Raw genomic sequence first — 20,776 nt, 5'->3', positions numbered from 1 at the left:
GGGGTAGCATATTTAGATTAAACAATCATCAATCATACAATCGATCGTTGGGGAATGCCACAGGTTATTTTGGAGGTTTCGGAAAGAATATTATTGTAAGTTGTGACAACAAATTTCTTCCAGAAAGATAAGATGAACACCGTCCAATATGATCAAAAGCAGCACTGAGACTCAGAAGTACCAAAACTGAAGGTTTATAAAAATGTATCTTGATGTCATTGGCTACTTTCACAAGGGCTGTTTCAGTGCTATGATTAGCTCTAAAACCAGACTGAAACATTTCCAACTTATTGTTGGAATTAATAAATAATATTTTTTTCAAAAAATTTGCTCAAAAATAGAAGATTGGAGATCGGTCTGTAGTTACCTGGTATAGCCGGATTAAGGCTACTTTTCTTTAAATGAGGCTTCACAAGTGCAGTCTTGAATGCTGTGGGGAATGTGCCTTGTTGCATTGACTGATTAAAAATCATGAGGACTTCCTCTGACAATGAATGAAAACATTTCTAAAAAAGGACGTTGGTAGGTCAAGACTGCATGTGAAGGACTTTAGTGTTATGACTTCCCTGAGGTTTTCAGCATCAACTGAGACAAAACTGTACATACATACATACATCTATGCTGTAGATGTCTGCTAATCACTTTCAACACAACAGACATCATAAAGAAATCTAATGGAGAGACACAATCTGCATTGAGATCTGCTAACTTGAATATCTATTTAGTATAGAACTGAGTGGTGTCCATAGCAACAAGGGTCCCCTAAAAAGTATCTGGCAGTGAACATGGAACAGCTTTTGTTCAGATTGTACTTTATATATACTGTCAATATATTGTACAGAGAATAAATAACCCGCAAAAATAACCAATGGATACCATACTCTCGCAGCCACTGAACATGGTTATAAGCTTATTCCAGATCTACAAAACACACACAAACCTTATTAACAAATGTTACTGTCCTCTTGATGATCAGTGAAGGGGTAAAAAGTCGATTTTGTGTTCTGTGACCCGCAGTAAATTTCCCCATTGTAACAGTTGAATTGGAGGTTTCATAACCAGCCAGAGTCTCTTACATGGGCTGTGAGGTAGATGATTCCTCTTCCAGTCCACGTTTTTAAAAAACAACCATTTTCCAATGCAAGGGCCACTGTTCCTGACATCCATCCTTGAGAGCTTAACAATATCCACAGAGTTTGTGATTTGTTTCTTTCACTTTTTTTATATTCTACATTTACTGTGTTGGGTTACAAGGATTTATGCATGAATTGATTTAGGAACTGCATTCAAGACACAGGACAATGCAGAAAAAGGTGCAGCAAGGGCATTAAAGGGGGGGAAATGAGAATAGCATTTAGAAAATAAATAGTTTAGGGACATTAAGTCCTATTGTGTTGAGTAAAGCAGAGACAATGAATATTGTAGTGATACAGGTGTAATCTAATAGTGGATGTAGCATAAAATGCTACAGCATGGTGACAAAAAGACAATTTGATTATTTAGTGCTAGTGTCTGCTCCTATGACGATTCACTCCCAAGCATGCTCAAGCAGCTAACATTTGCATCATATCTTGGCTTTGTTGTGCTATTTAATAAAGTTAACAAGGTGGACTAGGTTAGATACTGTAGTTTAATAGCTGAACTGGTGGAAATTGTAATATTAGTTGATAATGCCATTATGCACTGATTAGAAACCCAGAGAGCAGGGACACATGTTGGAAGCCTGACATGTTTGTGTTGACCAGTGTTTTCCCCAGTAGCAGGTAATGCTAGTTTCATGGTAAAACTGACGTGATGTGAGCGTGGCACGAGGCACTGTCTTTGTTTTGAAAGTGAATCATGTTCAGGTTGCAGGAAATTATGCTGTGAAGTGAGCATTAGGCCAATCAAAGTAAACCATTTTTGTGTCAATGCTTTTATTTCTCTTCAGCCAGATTGTGCTATCAAGATATATTTGGGATGATGCTGAGGTAATAATAAACACACAAATGCTTATTCTAATATATTTCCAGGTCAGAATTTGATAATTTTAAGACATTTTAAATAGATCTAAGAACATGTGTGTTTCCTGTTGTGTGTGTGTGTGTGTGTGTGTGTGTGTCAGTGTCACGTCAGTCTTCTTGTGTCTGTCCACATGTATAAATCGATGTGATGAGCATGTAGGTACGTAAGGTATCAGTGGACTATCATTACTTTGAGGAGCTTTTCTAGAGAGCTCCAGCTGTGCCTGTGTTCTGGTTCCTGAGATGGTGGGATGGGGGGGTGGAGTGCTATTTTGCAGCTTCACAAATGAAACTGCCCCCCGCCTCCCGTCCCCTCCTCCCCAGCTCAAGGACCAGCCTGAAGAGTTATGAGGGGAGGGAGAGAGGTTTGGGAGAGGAGGGCAGCACAATGTTTGTTTGGAGGGGATAAATAAGAGAGGAGCGGAAACGAGACACAGAGAGACATAAAGGGGAAAATAAAGAAGGGGATAGAAAGAGGCAGCCAACGTCCTCTCCTGGAATCAGTGTTCAAAAAAGAAGAAAGGAAATAAAGGGGAAAAGAATCCGGACGTCTTCACTGATTTGAAAATACAAAAGTTACAAATAAAAGAACGATGCTGGATCTTTTTTGTGGGGGCAACCAGAGGGCAGGAAAGGTCACAGTGAAGTTTTAGCAGGATGTAAATGAGAAGGCAGAGGAGAGTTGAACTTGGTGCTTGTACAGTAGAGAGGAGCAGCCGAGGCTTTCTGATTGAGTGGAGCTGGCAGGCCAGGGGAGCCTCCCTCGGACTGCTGTCAGCTGAGAGCGTGGAGAGGCCAATCACTGACACAACAAAGCTGCATAAGTGCCACTTCCCCAGCAGGGGGCGCCCTAGCCTCCTACCCTGTATCATGCTGCGTGCCCCCACCCTGAGGAAAGATTTATATTTTTAAACAACCCCTCTGCCCCAAGGTGACGGGATAACAACCATGCCAAGAGTCCACGTAACGAAACATGACCCGCAGGCCTCCATGCTACACTAAAGATACTTTAATTGAGGTAAAACAAGATGAGGGCGCTAGACTCCCCGTCACGTGGAATTATGCTGTGTGTTTTTTGATCTGATGCACAGGAGCAAGATGCTAGGCACAGATTTATTTTGAGTAATAACGCTCATTATACGTTTTCACAGGTTTCACTATGCAGCGAAAGCCTAGAGTATATTTCAAGCTATAAAATTGACTGCCGGTAGCAAAAAGAGGTAATGAAGACACTATCACTCTCATGTGATGCTGCAAACAGACCAAGACTACTCCGCCTGTATCGATTAGCACACGCAATACTGTGTGCTATCAGAGTTTCAGGATCCACTAAAACGAGAGAAAGAATCAAAATCTCACTGCCAAGTCTCATTCCTCTAAACTCAGTTCCTTTAGTCCAGAGGACAATCTGACAGCAGCCTTCAAAAGACAAACCCATAAAGTATTTATGTGTGTGCCTGAGGTCCAGTGAGTTCAGACAGCCACTGAAGAATTCATTAAAGGAGGTGAAAGAATTGTTAAGTGTATCAAATTTAAACCGAGGCCAAACAAGAAAAGGATCAGCCTGAACCACTGAAGGAGAGAAAATCAAAACTGTCTTTAGTGATGACACTATAAATACAGCAACAACATGTTCCTAACACAAAAGACAACAGATAGTGATTTCATCACCACTACAGCCTGGATTTTCAGCTTTGGGTTGTCGTTTAGAGCAGAAGGATGGGGGCAAATTGATATAACATTAAGATTTGTTCCTACTGCTAAAATGAGAGGCTTCTCTAACTGCTGCTAAGAACATTTAAAAGTTAAATGTTTATGATCTGCAGCACACTGCAAGGCTCGCAAGGCACACTGATCTAACCTGTTTCCAATATTCGTCGGTGGAGCAGTCCCGGCTGTAGAAAGGCCTCGTCTTTACATGACCGGATCTGCGTTCCCACTAGTTCAGAGTTGGTGGCAAGTATTCTCGCGCTCTCCTCGTTCAGGTTCACCCCAGCCATGGAGGCCACGTCATTGATGTCATCATCATCTCTGCAACATGAGAGATGGAAGATTAGTAAAATTCATGCAATGGAAGACCTCTAGTTTAAAGTGCATTAAATCTCAACTAATTGAGCTCTACAAGAAAAAGCACTACCCAAATGCATTAAGTGATTCATTGGTATTGATTAGGTAAAAAAAGACTTTTATAGACCTCCAAATAAAAAAAAACATTGCATTGTGACACATTCAATGTCCTTAATCTGGTTAGGATTATGGATTTTTACATTTGAACACATCTAGATTGTTCAACGACACTCAAAAATAGACGTACAGGAGAGGTACATGGTAGTTTTTGTAAATAAAATAAAAAATGCACCTGTTCAGGGTGAACTGAAGGTAAAGTTACTAAAGTCAGTGAAAGTCGCACACTGATAAGGGCACCCAGATAGCGCAGGGGAAAGGCCCACTTGGGAAGCCATCTTTAGGGCTTGTGTCCTTGTCGCAGCATTAGCGACTCCTACTGGTTGACCTGCCATTTCTGCTCAATCCAGTATAGAAAAAGAATTCCATTTGGGCATAATGGAAAAGTGTAGCCTCATGTCCTAACATTATCAAAATATATTCTGAGATCCTGCTTGCATTCATGAATATTTCCTTGGATGACAATATGCATTAGTTTTGTTAGAGCGCTATGCTTTGGTCATAATGGCACAGAATTCCCATTCCAGGGTCTATTTGTGTCGGCACTCCACGAAGCAGGGAGATGAAGAGTGTTTGGATGGAGTTAAAGCTTGGTATGGATGCTCCTGAGGATTGGCACGGAGCTGTGATGAATCTTGCTATATACTAATGTCAGCAAACTCTGTATGCACGCCACTTTGACGCTTTTTCGTTTTGTATTTTCTTGATGTACTGGTCATTTCTCACAGGCCTAATGCTGACACATTGTTTACATGTTATTACATATAAGCAGAGGCATAGAAGAGGGTAAACAAGCAACATTTGTGTTTGGTTTGTTGCATTTGACAGTCAATGAGGTCCTCACATCCTTTCAAGGCTCTAACTTTCTTTGAGAGTTGTCAGCACGACAAATTCCCCCGCAATTATTGTACTTGGCAAGTAATGATTCTGATTCTGGCCTGAATTAGCTGAGCGGTGACGTGTTGTGCTTACAGGACTGGCCTAGAGCAAGCAAAGGATTTTCTGAGTGGCTTTGACGGAGGGAACAAAGAACCACAGAACACACACAGAGTGGCCTCTCGCCACTCACTGGCTCACCTCCACAGTCATTTACGTTCATGCCACCGATGTTGGTTGCGACAGAGCCTGTGTGTGTGTTGCTGTGCTTTTGTGTACGGTGTGGGCACACTTCGTCAGCCAACTCCACCCCGCCGAGGCCCTCCTGCTCCTTGATGCGGCCGCAGAGAGCCGATATGAAACTTGACACCACAGCGGGAGGTTGACAAAGACGATTAGAGCAACTCCCTGAACCTCGCACACCTCTACCTTCGCTCCTATTTTCCTTCTCTCCTCTAGCACTCGGTCTAATTATGCCTTCACAGAGAGAATCTACACAACAACACAAGCATGGATACGTAGGATTATACCCTGTGCTGCACCTCAGGCTGTGCACCTTTCTTCATCATGTCCTCATGGATAACTTAACCTGTCCTATAAAGAAACATGCCCGGGGTCATGTTCACTAAGGTAAAAAAGAAATGCTGTTGCTTTTCCACAGCTTCATATGCACCAGTCAGGTAGATGACCTTATCATGTGTGTTACACTGTATCGACAGCAAGCTGTGTGAAGAGGAGGAAACTCTACAACAACTGCCAGTGATGTTTTTATGAAGTCAGTAGTACATCACATGGTCTTCTCCTGGGTTTGAGAATAGATGACACACGTATCTGTTGAACTAAAGTCTCTTTGTCTCTCTCATTTATCTACCATGCAAAGCTAAGCAAGGCACCAAGAGTTCTGAGGTTGGCAGAGGACAACACAGGTTAGATAGGGTATGTGACTTTTACATTAATTCTTCCTGTCATAAATGAACTGGTTGGATGGATGATTTCAGTCAGAATTTACAGAACAAGTATAAATAGTCTTGATGTAAAAAAGACTACACTGAATCTATTGGGTAACATACAAAAAACATTAGCCGTAATATAGGGCAGGGGGCTGTATGTCAAACATCAAGAACTAAAATTATTATTATGAGTGTGAGTGTTTCTTTTTCTTGGATGGTCTGCTTTCTGGCTGTTTGGGACCACCGGGGCTCAAATCAAACGATAATGCCAAAGACAGGTCTGACATTAAAAGGAGGGTATGACATATGAAATGCAAAATATTCCCGACTATACCTCTGCACTAATAAAGCAGAGATGTAATTAGCTTCCACAGAAGCTAAAGAGCAGCCTCTCAGTTATTGGTGTGGGCTGGCTCAGGGACATGAAGCCGGCGGTCACATGAATACATATGCATGTAGTTTCCATATCAAGCTTGTGTTTCAGAGGGGGCACGCCATAGGTGGTGAGAGGATTGCATTGCCATTTTGAGGTTGTGTGTGTGTGTGTGTGTGTGTGTGTGTGTGTGTGTGTGTGTGTGTGTGTGTGTGTAGATAGAAGAGGGGGGGTACATCCAGATCTCCTGCACCCCTCCCTCCACCATCACCACCATCACACCAACCCCCACTCCTGTGGATAAAGGTCCCTGTGGCCAGGCAGGGGGCCCTGATTGATCCCTGTGACTAACACCCAGGCCATGCAGGCTTCGAGCACCCACACTGAGAGACACAGACCACTGGAGAAGTATTCTCCACAAAGCAGCCCGGGGTTCACTGGGCAGCTGACGGGATGTGTGTTCATGACCCAAATGGATGACAGCACTGGTGGCAGCAGAGGCACAAGAGGGGCCAATAAACCCAGCGACAAGCTAAATGCTGCTAGATGTTGTTAATTCAATGGACCACCCACATTCAAGCTGTAGTTATTCACAAGCATTAAAAAACTTGGCGAGGTGTAATGTGGATGATGTTCTGATGAAGGTGCACTGTATGTCCAAAATCCTTGGTTTGGTCTGTCAACAAAAATATATTAGCATTTCAGACTTTCCTATTTTCCTTTAAGAGCTTTGGCGTGCCGTCATTTACTTCATGGGTTTTTTGGAGCAACTTTATAATGGCACACCACCCGATCTGAACCTAATCTAATCTTGTGGCTGCTGTGTTTCCAAGTCTCTGCATCAACAAATTTTGGGAGGTCACTTTTAAGTTCTAATTGAGTCACATTTATTTGTAAAGCTTTTTTTTTTTTTTTTAGCAAAACAGGCACATCACAGAGCAATTTATAGAGCAACAAAGGATGTAACCACAAAGACAAAATGAACTCACTTTGCTGGTAAATGATGGAAAAGGGCTGGTGAAATTCACTGGCAACGATGATAGGTGAACACTTCTGTTCCTTATTTTGCATGTATGTCTGTGTGTGACTTTTCCTGTGCAACTATGAGCGTGTTTGGGTGTTTAGGCGCACTGTTGTGTGTCCACCATGTAGGACAGGGTTGGATTTGAGGGGCTGAGGCTGAGCTCGGAGGTTGGCAGAGGGCTGAGGGCCTCGGCTGGCTCGCCTGTGATTACAGCGGATGTCGAGTGTTTACAGAGAGATGAGGAGGGGAGGAGGGGGGTACAGAGACAGCTGCTTTCACTCTGTACTGTAAACTACACACACACACACACACACACACACACACACACACACACACACACACACACACACACACACACACACACACACACACACACAGGCACTTACACAGAAGGCTTTAGCTGCACTGGAAATCCCACAAGCCCTGCAGTGTGTATGTGTGTGTTTGTGCTACAGCTGGCCCGCTGGGACCAGCGGCTCAGAGTGACAGCCATACACACATCAGTCCCCCGACTACAGCTGAACACTGTGCAGGCTGGATGGGTGAGAGGCTGGTGGATGCTGACTGACCAGGCCAGCCCCACTCAGCGGATTTTCTTTTATTTCTTACGAGGATGTTTGCTCCTCTCTTATCTTAACTGTTTGTTGATTGAGTTTGTACTTTAGTATTACGCCAAAGACACTTGTATGAATAAATCTGACCTGACTTTGACTATATCGTGCTAACGGCATGTTGTGAGTGCTGAAGATCAAACTCAGTAGCAACTCACAGGGAACAACTTGTAAAGCGAATATAACTTCTGTTTTCGTCCACTGTGGTTTACAGGAAACCCAGCGGCCACCTCTGCTCACAGGTCAAGTCATCATGTTCATGTTGCAGGTTTCCGGACGCGGTGTGAAGACACAATGGCGTCCGACCGATCGCTTTGCAACACTGCGCTCAGTTCCAACACGTTTATATCCTCAGGTAAGAAAAACGACAACCAACAATAAACAGTGAATGAGGCCGAGAGGTTTCAGACACAAGTAACCAACTAAGGTCCAGCTGAAACCATAAGTAAAGAGTTTAATACTGTTGGCAGTGAATACTAAGAATAAAGATGAAAGTAAAAATTTATTTTATAGCAGTTTGAAAGACCTTCAGAGAGAATACTGACAGAGGAAGAGTGAAAAAACAAAAAATAAAAGAAAAATCAGCCTCAGCAAACTTATATTTGACTAAACTTAAAAATGTGTGTCAAGGAGTGTGTTGTGAAAGAAACAAACCTGCATGTAGAGACAAACACATGGACGGAAGCAAGAAGGGTGCTAAGGGACCACGCACTGTGTAGCTTGTTTAACATGCAAAGTGCAGAGCAGGCAGGCTGACTGTCACCTGACCTGGATAAAAGGAAAATATGCTACAAAATGTCAGTGACATGCTTCTTCCGTGATAGTGGTGCTCTGTGTTATTGGGCTTATGCTGAAACCAGTGCGTTTGTGTGTTGAGGGCCACTGTGATCACCGCAGGGGGAAAAAGGTCGTCAGTAACAAGCGAGCCTGACAGCTTAATTACCAACGCAGCTAAAGATTTATTGGTTTATCAATCAGAGCCTCGGGCGCTGCCTTTCCCCTCAGGAGACGGGAGCCATTACCATGAACCCATTGGCCCATGTGACCCAGACACTCTTCTTGCCCTGGCCTGGTCATGCCAGGGCAATCCTACACCCCTGCTCCTGTCAATACACGCATACACACATTTGATACACACACGCATAAACAGTATTCTCAGATTTTTAGGATATACACATATGTCCATGTGCACCCAAGCAGGGACACAAACAAACACAGAGAGGCATATATGCAAACATACATGCAAACGTATATGATGTACACACACAAACACAAATACACAAAGAATCACACACAATACATGGACCACAAAGGCCAGCATGTGGGCGATGAACCTTTTATGTTTTGAGACAAAAGCATAGCTGAAGCAGAGACGAGACCAGAGAGAGAGAGAGAGAGCAAAGCTGCAGGCTAAATACCGTATGTTTGACTTAACCAAAAGGTATTTTCAGAACCGCATCCAGAAATTCCAACCATCTGGACACAATTACCTTATTTCTAAATTAAGATTTAGCTCATTTGTAATCCTGTCGATGAGTTGTGACACTGACACAAAGAGGGCGATCGTGAGGGTGATCTATTGGTTGGCAGTGTGTTGCTATGTGGTGGGCGCAGGGAGAGAAAGGACCACCGATCAACCAGCCTGGCAGTTGAGACAGGCAGGCGGCCAGGTGGCCAGGCACTCGTAGCCTTAGCTGAGAGTGTAGCCTGTAGTCATGAGGGGGCATCTTAGTGAAATGCTGCCCCCATGTGATGGCTGCTAAGAACAACAGGCACTCTACAGCCGGCCTCCTGGCGAGATGTACCTGAAAGAGCCTCCTCCTGGGTCATTGAGCTTGTTTTTCTGATTCCCAGAGATCTGAACAGCCACGGGACTTTTGCCTGCTTGGATGATGGCTCCCTTCCCCATTGTGCCTGTTGAGAAAAGGAGAAAAAAAAAAAACACTAAACAAAACAGGAAAGGAGTAATGTTATCATTGAAGTGTCCCTTTCTATCTGCGTCAAATATCCTCCTGTCTAACGACTACCTTCAACTGTGTCTGTCATCCTCTCAGGGGTAGATGGAGGGGGGGGGCAGGGGGAGCGGTACTGTCGCTCTCCCCAGGTTGGTGCGGAAAGCGTCGCTCTGTCAATATCACTGCGCTTCACCGGCTCTCCTTACACTCCTAAACCGCATCCTGCTCCGAGACACATTTTCCAGAGAGGCACAAGGACTGCCAGAGTGAATTTAAACTTGATTTTAACAGGCATGTTCCTAGCCAAGAGGCACAGAAAAGTATTTTTAGAACTATCCCCGCATTCCAATTTATGGGCATAAAACAACCTACAGATCTTTTACTGCAGGCAATCTTGGGGAAGGGGGCAGATCAAATTTGTATGCACCTCTGATCGTACACACACACACACACACACACACACACACACACACACACACACACACACACAAAAGCAAAAGCAGGTACAAACACGTACACACATTACACACACCACCTGAGAGCACACAGGTCTCTTAGGGGAGCGTTACGCCCGGTTGGTGTTGGGGCGATTTTTGTGGGCTTCTGTGGGAAGAGTGTTTGTGAATCAGTGTGAGTAAGCAGCAGCGCAAATGTTTGAGAAGGCTTTATAACCAGACGGGAAAAAACACCTGTTCTCTCTGTGGCTCCTGTCTGTTTACACATCTTATAGCCTACTGAGAGAACATTTAGGGTTTCACTAATGGCTATCTTTGTTCAACCGATTTTGTTGGCTCTTCCCTTAACCAGAAGGTCAGGCTGAGTTTGAAAATCTTGAAATATCTGGCCCGAGAATGCAGCCTTACTGGGAGATGTAAAAAATCTGAGGCCAGAACCAGAAGAAAAGTGTGTGTCGGAGGACCTCCTCAGAGACTCTGAAACTCACATTTTCAGAACTCTTTGTTTAATCTTTCATCTTTAACTGAACCTACTTTTATCTTTTTCCCCACACATGAACAAAAGAATGCCTGGAATAATAATGTCAGACACTGTACATGTGATTAAATTCAGTAGGTCCAATCCTAAATCGCTGGGGAATGTCCTTACCTTGTGCTCTGACTGACTGTGTGATCACCATGGGCATCCGGACCTGGCCACTGACAGTGCCTGCTGTCTTCATACCCTGAGGAAGCAAAAAAATAAAGATTATGTACTTCACTGTGGTATTTCAAAGAATGAAACCATTTGTAAGCGAGAGAGGAGATTAAAAAGTCTGAAACTGCGGGTCTGCTGCATCATTTCTCCACTTATACGCCATCCCCAAGAGGAATTGTTTGTGGAGAAATCAACTTTTGCTCCCTTTTCAGACATAGCTGCCAGAAATGATCCGGAGACGAGCTGGCCAAGAGCCATATAAGTTTTGTGTACTGATTACTATTTTACTGTAACATACTAAAAATATCAGCAGTATAGATGCAGAATAGATACAAGCGTGATGAATTCTACAATGGCTATCTCCACACAATGTACTGTGACCAATTTAAATGCACAATGTGGATGGATTTCTGTCACTGTATGTGACCTACATTTGCTTGCATTTCCAGATAAGACAAAGGCAATAAGAAGTCAAGACTGCAGTGAAAAAGTAGTTTAGAAGAAGGAGAAGTAGTAGTGGTAGAAGAAGAAGGAGCAAGGGGGGTGGGGGGCTGTGCTGGGCTATTAGAGTCACTTCCTTCCTTGGTAGCAGCCACAGGCCCAGCCTCGGGCTCAGCCATCCATTCCTACCAGTTTGCTTCTTGCTGCATATTTTTTAGGCTTGTTTTCCATTCCCTGACACATGCTATATTACTGTTCAAGCTACTGAAAAAAGACAGAGGCCATTTTTCCCAGAGATCCACTGCAGGGGCCTGAGAGAGTGGGAGGGAAAAGGGGGGAAAAAAATACATTCAGCACAGGCAGAGATAGCTAGCACCTCTGGCCAGCCGGCGACACAGTTAAGAGGGGGGGAAAAAGTCAGGTAGAAAGTCTGTGAATCAGAGGGTGAAAGGGAAGACACTGAAAGTGAACTCACTGCTCATCTATCATTTCAAATGTATTTGTCCGCATTTTAAATATCAGAGTGATTTTAAATGTTAGATATAATTAACGTAAACAATTAATATACAGTATATTTTGAACGAGCACTTACCCATACAAATATATTGAATGATTAGTGCTAGTAAAAAGAAAAACAGAATTTAAGACTGGAGGGAGTGCTGCCCAACCTGCAGTTTGTTTGAAGAAATCATACTAATATTTCAAGCTGTATGTCTGTCAGGACCACACGAATTTGACTTATGCAACTTGAGATGCTGTAAAATGTGCTAGCACACATACGGCGCACACACTAGAGCTTAACTATGGCTAATAATGAGTGGTGGTGTAATTAAAAAAAATCTAAATGAAAAAAATTACATTTTAAAAAGACAATTTTATTAGATTTTCTAACCTAAAAAAACACAGTTGTACTTCACATCTCTTGGAACACAAAAAGACATAATTACATTAAATCAGAACTATATCGAGCTACTGTATCTCCAGTTACAGTATATTTACCTTTTAAAAATAACATTTTGTAAATCAGTGCATAATTGTCTACCCTTGTGCAGTGAGTGAAGTTATAAAAGAAAAATGAAATAATGTAACTCCACATCTACACACTTTAAGTTACAATCGCTACCCTTTACATCTATTACATTAACATTTAAAAATGTTCCATACTACTGTCAGAAATGTTACCCATACTACAGTGGTAAGAGCAGATCTTTTTAGCCTAATTCCACTAGCTGTCTGGTTTCAGACTGTCGATGTGCCGGGGGCGATCATTTACTAATGTTTTGTGTGATAGCTTATGTTGGTGTTTTATGCATGTGTGTGTGCGTGACAGAGACAGAGACAGAGACATAGAGAGAGAGAGAGAGAGGGAGAGAGAGGGAGACGGAGAGAAAGTGAGAGAGACCAGAGGCATGTTCTGGACATAGACTGCGGCCGCCACATTGCTTTAAAATTGACCTGGGGCTGACCTAGTTACCTCGCTCCACCCTTCAACGGTTAACGCGTAGAGGGAGGGAGTGAGCGAGGGAGATGAGAGAGCGATGTGGGGGTAGATACAGTGAGAGAAACTGTTTGAAAGAGATGGGGAGAGAGCAGAAGGGGGGAAAAGGAAAAGAGAGAAAGAAAGTGAAAAAAATAGTGAGGAAAATGGTGAGAGAAGGAAGAGAGGGAGAGGAGGAAGGAGGAAGGAGGAGGGAAAGTGAGAGAAAAAATGCAAAAGAGAAAGAGAGAACCCTCTAGCTCGCCCACCCCACTGCCTGGACCAATCTGAGTCTGACCTCACTTGACCCATCCATAGACGCCTGTGTGCACACACATACATACAGTATTAGCCACACACCCACATGGTAATGTGATACTGCTGCGAGTGGAGTGAGGCTGTCCAGTGCTGGACCCTGCAGGTAACCTGGTCTTACTTCAGCTGTATCCCCACACTATCACTAGAAGAACAGCTCACAACCTTGGGTGCTACTTGTCCAGTCGCCAGGGGAAAGGCTGATCACTGACTGGGATGGAGCTCGCAATTATCCTCGGTCGAAAGATGTTCGATGATCCATATTGAACAATGGAAGGAGGATATTTGGTTAAGGAAGACAACTACACAGAACCATATATACTGTACATAACTTAATTTACAGAGAAGGCAGAGCTCCCTGTGTGCTCAGTTAAGAAATGGTTACTGCTGATGAATGAGTTAGATAGATAAAAAGACTTTCCTGAAGAGTAGCGATTATGTGTTTTTGGTATGTTTAAGCATGTATTTAATTTTGTGTTTCATTGTTTGAAATAGAAAAAATCCTGAATTGTTTTGGTTTTCTGAGGGTAATACGTTTCGATGCCTCTTTAATTAGGAGATTTTTGTTTTGGCAAAAAAAATGCACGGCAGCTAAGAGAACACTGTATGGGTAATAATATAACAGGGCACTTCTGTTGTGTTAATTGAGTCTTTTGAAATGTTCCCTTTTTTAATACTGTGCAATATAATTTGTCACGTGGCCATCCTGGTTGTTGACGCTGTCTAGCGTCTTGTCAGCCAATATGGTGAAGGACGCTTGAATAACAGTCAATCAAGAGTCACTATACAACGCTGCATCTCATCAATACAGTATGTAGGACCCATGACGTGCATTCAATGCAGATTATTGAGTAGAGTGTGTTTTTAACCATAGGATAGGATTAGGGTATAAATCCTGTCTCAGAAAGTACCCTAAGAAAGTGTCCTTGAAGCCCCAAAGCGTGGAACCTGTATGTGAATAAAAAATCATATCATATTAATGGCATACGTTTTTAACCCATTCATTTCCGTGTCCCCAGGCCAAAACTCTAAGAGCAGGCGGATAGTGCCGCAACTGCTGTTTGCCACTTTCCTTCTGATGATACCATTAAAACTCAGAAAAGTTTAAAATGTTCACATCGTAACCACAACAGCAGCTAGGTTTCCATTGAAAAAATATAAATAAATTATAAATAATATAAAGATATACTGACATTTATTTTAGCAAAAATGCTAAATGTGCTGGTTCTAGCTTCTTAATTGTGAAGATTTTTGCTTTTCTTAGTCATACATAATAGTAAACTAAAAATCTTGTGTGTGGGCATGGAAATTACATGATCTTCTTAATAATCATTGCCAGGAATTTTATTGGTCTAAAACAAATACACTTAATTTATATATAACCTTGTATATGTGAAATACAGCATTCATAGAGCAGAAAATGGTCTTGAATGAAATGGTTTGTCACTGTAAAGTTTCTGTTTCTGATACTTCTAATCAGCTGTCCTAGTCTGGGCAGGAGTAAACAATAATCAACAAGTGCTTGACCACCATCTGCTCTGATCAGTGGCCAGTAGTATGGTTTGGTCATACTGAGCATCTCCAAAGTGGGAATACGTACAATGTGTGTGTCCTTTCTGCCTGTGTCTGCTTGTTTTGATAACGACATATTTCCACAGTCCACATCCTACTCTCCTAAAACTTCTCCTTTTTTCTGGTAAACTGAGTGTGATTCCTCACTGAGTCTGTGAGCTGGGTGTGACTCTAACTCACTGTTGGCTGTGTGACTCCCAGCCATGGCACTGTGACACTCTCCAGCCTGATAATTCAGCCTTGTAAGACCTATCAGCACGCACACACACACACACGCACGCACGCACACACGCGCGCACACACACACACACACACACACCCTGCAGGTCTGCATCCATCACATTCTAGCACTTCTCTGTTGAATGTAGGAATATTGTGGGTAAATATTTGTCACATTTATTGCCTGACCACAATAGCTCTTACCCTATCCATCCTCAGACGCTGTGCACATTTACACAGTTTTAATAACTGCTCTTGTAACATATTTAATTTGCTGTATTGCACTGCAATGATCCAGTTTCCACATACACACATTTATTTAATGCAACTGTAATGTTACTGCACTGGAGTCTGTTCCAGCTGGTCCGCTACATACATACCATGGCAGCTGCATGTCCGATTGTCCCTGCGGGCAGTGCACTGGCACCCGCAGTGGTGCTGACGCTGTTAGGGTGGCGTATGTGGACAGCTGGCCCAGCTACGATGGCAGGGGGGTTGCCGCCGGGTGCAGGTTTGACTCCCTGCTGCGGGGGCTGGGTCAGGGACTGCTGACTATTCAGCAAAGACAGCCTCAGGGCCGGGAGGCTCTTCTGTTGACGGGCAAAGAGAGGCCAGAGATTGCAGTCAAAGAGCAAAACAGACATGCATGAGACAATACCATACAAAGCTGCAAAGACAAATACTGCTGTGGTCACTGGCTGATTTAGCATAATGTTATCTCAAAAACATGGTTACAGGCAATACTTTTTTACACAATGACTCATGTGGTTTGATACTGATTTGATTTCAGGATGAACCTACAGGTTGTTTAAAATTGTATACACCATTCATGAAATATGGCTATTAGCCATTTCTCATAACCCACCGACCTGAGGAGCTAATGTTGCTCCATACAGACTATTTCAAGCAGATTTTTGACGTAAGCAACCTAACATTGCATGACAATATGTGTCTGTGGCTGGGTTGGGCGCCTTGATGTGACGCTCATCATGGTTGGCTGAAGAAACCTGCTGGCTACTGGCATGGACGACTGCGGGGGCCACTGTCACACACAGTCAGAAGTCAGGCCAGAGGGGTGTGTATATGTTGTGTGTGTGTGTGTGTGTGTGTGTGTATGATTCTACTTTCAGGCCTAGCCATCACTGGCCCTGGCGCCAGAACTACTTTAGGGGGGTCAGATTAGGAAAATACACAAGAGGGACAGCTTAAGGAGCCAGGTTAGGGGATGATTTAAGGGGCAGGTTAAGGAGCAGTTCAGGAAACAATTTTATGTTAGGGGTCAGTTTAGAAAAGACGCTAAGGGGCCCAGTCAACTCTCAATGTAGGGCCCCAGTAAAGGGGAATACTTGGGTTAATTGTTAGGTAGCCAGTTTAAAGACCAGCTAGAAATCAGGTTTAAGGAAGTGTATGGGAAGACAATTTAAAGAACCTTCAGAAGCAGTTAAGGGGTCAGAGTAAGGGATCAGTTCAGGGAACAATTGCCTCAGTAAGTATAGGAAAAGTTTTAAAGTTAATGAGCTGAGACAGAAGGTTAAAAAAAAAAAAAAAAAAAAGGAGGGAGAACCCCACCTTGAGAAAGGGCACCAGGTAAGGCTGCGGAGACGACTTAAGCTCAGTCTGCAGCCGGCTGGTGAACTCCTCCGGTTCAATCTTGGCATCCTGTTAGATGAAGGGTAAAGAATAAACACAATTTTACAAGAGAAGCCAGACAGTCAGTACACCGTGGTGACTTGAACACAACAAGATGAAATCCCATAACCGGAGCTGATGATCAACTGCTCAACTCCCATCCTGGCACCTCAGGGTGCAGCTCATTAATGTGTAACAGGGTATAAGATGAAACTCTATGATAGTGCAAGGAGGGTTTTGGAAAGAGTTTTATGCTGCCATCTACAGGTTTAAAATATTCAATACAACAACACATTAGGGTGTCATCTCTGAATTTTAAACTGCAAAACAAGTTAAGTCACACTTAAAAACTAAACTAAATGAAACTAAAAATAAGGACTGAAGAAGCAGTGTCCCTCCAGTTAGTTGGATGTATAAGAAATCTGGTCTGCTGATAGAACAGAGGAAGGAACTGGCAGTTTTTGTATATATCAAATTAAACAGCAAAAAAGATAGTCGAGACTTTCAAAAAGGTTGATTCCTAAAATACTCTTTATGTTTGTAGAAAAATGTGAGTGAACATGAGCAGGACTGGAGTACTTGACAGTGTACAAAATCTTTGTTAACTCCACAGGCATAATACTTCCATGATGTCCATAAGAAGTGTTTGTTTGTTGGTTTTTGGAGCTCACCAGCAGGTCCTGAACCAGAGCCTTGACGTTCTTGGAAGTCTCGGGGGACGGAGAATTGTGAGACGCCAGCTTGATAAGTGTGGCCAGGAAATTCTTACATTTCTTGACATTCTCTTGCATTTCCTGTTGGAGATAAGAAAACAATTATTTACCTTCTGTGCAACATTAAAAATAAATAAATAAATGGTATCCTGAACTATAAATTACTTCAGCATCAAACATCTTGTTTCTGAGGTGCTACTCAACATTTAAACAAATTTTCTTTGTAATATTGCTACTACTCTTGTAGAATCAGAATTGAGTGTAAAAGAAAGGTGTTGGGTCAAATCATAAGCTGAGAAGAAGAGGCCTTGTATTTGCGCTGAATTTTATTCATACTTAACAAAGACACAAAAGAATTAAATTACTTGGACTGATAAAGAAGCTGACACACATCAGTCACAAATCAGAGCACAGTGCACACTTAGCATGCTGCCCAGTCAACTTTGTAGCCAAATGAGACATGGCACCTGTCCACTCAAACTGCCAGTGGCAACAAACTGAGGACTCCCTGGCCTGAATACATGGAGATGTGAGAGTCTCTGTGTGTGATTCTATATCTCTGTGTGAATTATGTGTATGTGAACCTGCATATACGTCTGTATCTGTGAGTCCATGTGGCCATGAATTCATGGTGGGCTTGTGCCTTTATGTTTGCGTCTGCATGTCCTTGCACTTGTGTGAATGTATGAGTGTGAACGTGTGTGGGCATGTGTGAGACTCTCTGTGCATGGCCAGCTGTGTGTGAGGCGGTGAGGCTGTGGGTCCGGGGCTGAGCTTGTGACACAGCCAGCCTGCTGGCAGCTGTGACAGTGCCTGTGCCCTTGAGGATGGAGTGTGGGCGGTGAAGGGGAGGCGGGGGGTGGAGGGACGGACCTGGGACACGACAGGACCTCCGGGGGCCGTGGCGATGCCCGTCTGTGGAGGCTGCACTGGCTGGGAGGCAGCCTGGACCGGGGCCTGGGGGGGCATAACCACAGGGGTCTGCTGCGGAGCCGTCACAGCCACGGCCGGTGCCACGGGGCCCTTCTGGAAGAGCAAGGAAGAGACAGAGAGATAAACAGGACGTGACGCCTCGCTCGCAGCAAGGCCACAGAGAACAGGAGGCAGGCGCCACAGCGCTCCTGTCACATCTGGTGTCCTGACTTCGGTGGACATCGCTTAACAGACAAGGAGCACGAAGGGGAGGTGGTGACAAGCTAGAGGATGGGATGGACGGCAGGCCATTACAGCTTTTCTTAATAGTCACCTACCTGACAAGGGAATCCACCGACGCCAAAGATTAGCCACTTATTGTGTACTTTCTCATAATGTTATGCGAGGGGATGAATGACCAGAAAATATCTCACATCCACAAAAACTGATTTTGCTCAACAGATGAGGTGCTGTCAGCAGTCTTTCACTCTAAAGCCCTCATCACCTCTTTGAAATCTCTCAGGGCCTGTTCACACTTGGCAATAAAATACATCACATGCGATGCAATCATAAGTGGACAGTTCTAAATACAGGTGTGAATGCACCCAAAATGCATAGCGGACACATTAGGGTCTGATCCCAAAAGCCACATATGGATGGTGGCGAGGCAGCATGTACACGCACATACGGTATTTGATGTAGTCGTGCAGTGTTTAGTGTAAGCCAAAATATGTTTCTATCTGCACCAAAGGGCTGCCTAGTTAGTGTGCATATAACGAGAAACCTCCTGAATACAGAGGAAAGGTCAAGTCTGAAGCACAGATCCTCTACTCTGAGCACAAGTGTACAGTATACTGTACGATTTCTGTTTAGCAAAAATCTGTTCTGCAAATAAATTCGATAATGAGCAGGAAAATAAACCCTGCAATCTCAACTGGATCGAGATACAAGCAGTCTTTGGACAGAAAACACTCAACCTCAGTTCTGTAGAAATAGGAGAGGTTAACTTAAAACATTATCTCCACCAGTGCCAGCATACAGTACAGGATGGTATGATGAGTAGCCAGGGCAGCAATACCCGGCAGCCATGTTTGCTTTTAGTTGGTGGAAATCAATTATTATTCCTATTCTTCTCTGCAAAAACAACTTGCTTGCAAGATTATGTTTGTTATTATTTGTTATTACTGATCCTCTAGATACATTCTGCAAGAAAAGTTTCTTGATGTTTATTGTATCTTTAACAATCAAATGATTACATCCCATAGCAACTTAGTAAATGCTCAGGATAATTTAAAACCTCAACAATAATTAATAATGATTGCACTTTCATGAGCTTTATGAGTGACGTTTACGGGTTCCGAGTTGGCACACAACAGCTTCGCATTCACATGCAGTTTTAAAATCTAATTCAAGACAAACCCAAAAAAATGAACCAGCAAAAACGGAGGGTGTGGAAAACAGGTCTCATTCAATCTATCCCTGCACAGATTGTCCAACCTGGTTGGCAACCCACTGTGTGACCTCTAGACTACCACTGACACACACCATTTCTTGGCATCACTCATCAGGGACGCTAAAAGGATGAAAATGTGAGGCAGAGGACTGAAAAACAGGCGAGTAAGGAGGGTTATCTCACTGGGCGGAGTGCAGGACAGGAAGAGGAGGAGGAGGAAGAGGAAGAGGAGGAAGTCTGCAGGGCAGGACTGGAAGGAGTGGGAGAGGCAGACGGTACCATCTTGGCTGGGGTCAGAGGACACTGCCTGGTGGTCTGAGAGGTCACAGGAGACTGCAGGAAAGAAATAGAGAACACACAAAGGCAAAGAGGAGAAAGAGACAAACAGGGAAACAAGAGAGCATAAAGATATCAGAGAAAGTGGATGAATTAATAAGAACACCTCGTAAGAAAAACAAAGCAAGAAAAATGCGAAGGTGAGTCTGTGTCAGTTTCAGAGGTAAAAGAAGGTGTGAAGAGGAAGTGAATGGAGGGCAGTAAAAAGACTGGGACAGCACGAGCGAGACAGAGCAACAGAGGAAGAAAAGAGCAGTAGCGTGCCTTGCAGACAGATGGGGAAAGGTCATGACAGCAGGAAAGAAGAAAGAAGGTGGCAGCATGTTGGTGGTGCTGAAGACTGAAGAGCCTGTTTGGTCAGGTAGCAGTGGGTCCTGGTGTCATACTGCTAGGGCCTCGTGACAGGCAAATATACCATGATGATATTTACTTATAGAAAGCTAGTGTAAGGCGGATTGTACTAACATCTTGCTTTCCCGTGAAAGAGTAAATAGCAAGCAACTGGAGAACAAAGGGAAAAATCCTCGTCTATAAGAAACTTTGTGGTTTGGGCAGAGGAAGCAGGTGTCTGATTGGCTATG

The 20,776-nt window shown here is 43.5% G+C and overlaps 1 protein-coding gene across 5 annotated transcripts in view; it reads right to left on the bottom strand.

Moving 5' to 3' along the window:
• Positions 1-20,776, bottom strand: part of LOC127351912 (transcription initiation factor TFIID subunit 4) — an 81,469-nt gene that overhangs the window by 47,845 nt on the left and 12,848 nt on the right. For 2 of the 5 annotated variants that reach the window (XM_051379905.1, XM_051379909.1), the window contains exons 3-10: positions 20,043-20,192; positions 18,368-18,520; positions 17,453-17,575; positions 16,722-16,811; positions 15,533-15,742; positions 11,081-11,156; positions 9,827-9,935; positions 3,865-4,034 (exon numbers count right to left, since the gene is read on the bottom strand). In XM_051379905.1, coding sequence (XP_051235865.1) covers positions 3,865-4,034; positions 9,827-9,935; positions 11,081-11,156; positions 15,533-15,742; positions 16,722-16,811; positions 17,453-17,575; positions 18,368-18,520; positions 20,043-20,192 — 1,081 coding nt within the window. The remainder of the gene's footprint in view (positions 1-3,864; positions 4,035-9,826; positions 9,936-11,080; positions 11,157-15,532; positions 15,743-16,721; positions 16,812-17,452; positions 17,576-18,367; positions 18,521-20,042; positions 20,193-20,776) is intronic. The other 3 variants (XM_051379906.1, XM_051379907.1, XM_051379908.1) reach the window with 3 other exon arrangements.

The sequence above is a fragment of the Dicentrarchus labrax genome, unplaced genomic scaffold, assembly GCF_905237075.1.
Source record: "Dicentrarchus labrax unplaced genomic scaffold, dlabrax2021, whole genome shotgun sequence".
In the NCBI taxonomy this organism is placed as follows: Eukaryota; Metazoa; Chordata; class Actinopteri; family Moronidae; genus Dicentrarchus; species Dicentrarchus labrax.
The sequence above is the reverse complement of the archived record's forward strand: the minus strand, read 5'-3'. Positions and strand labels throughout refer to the sequence as shown.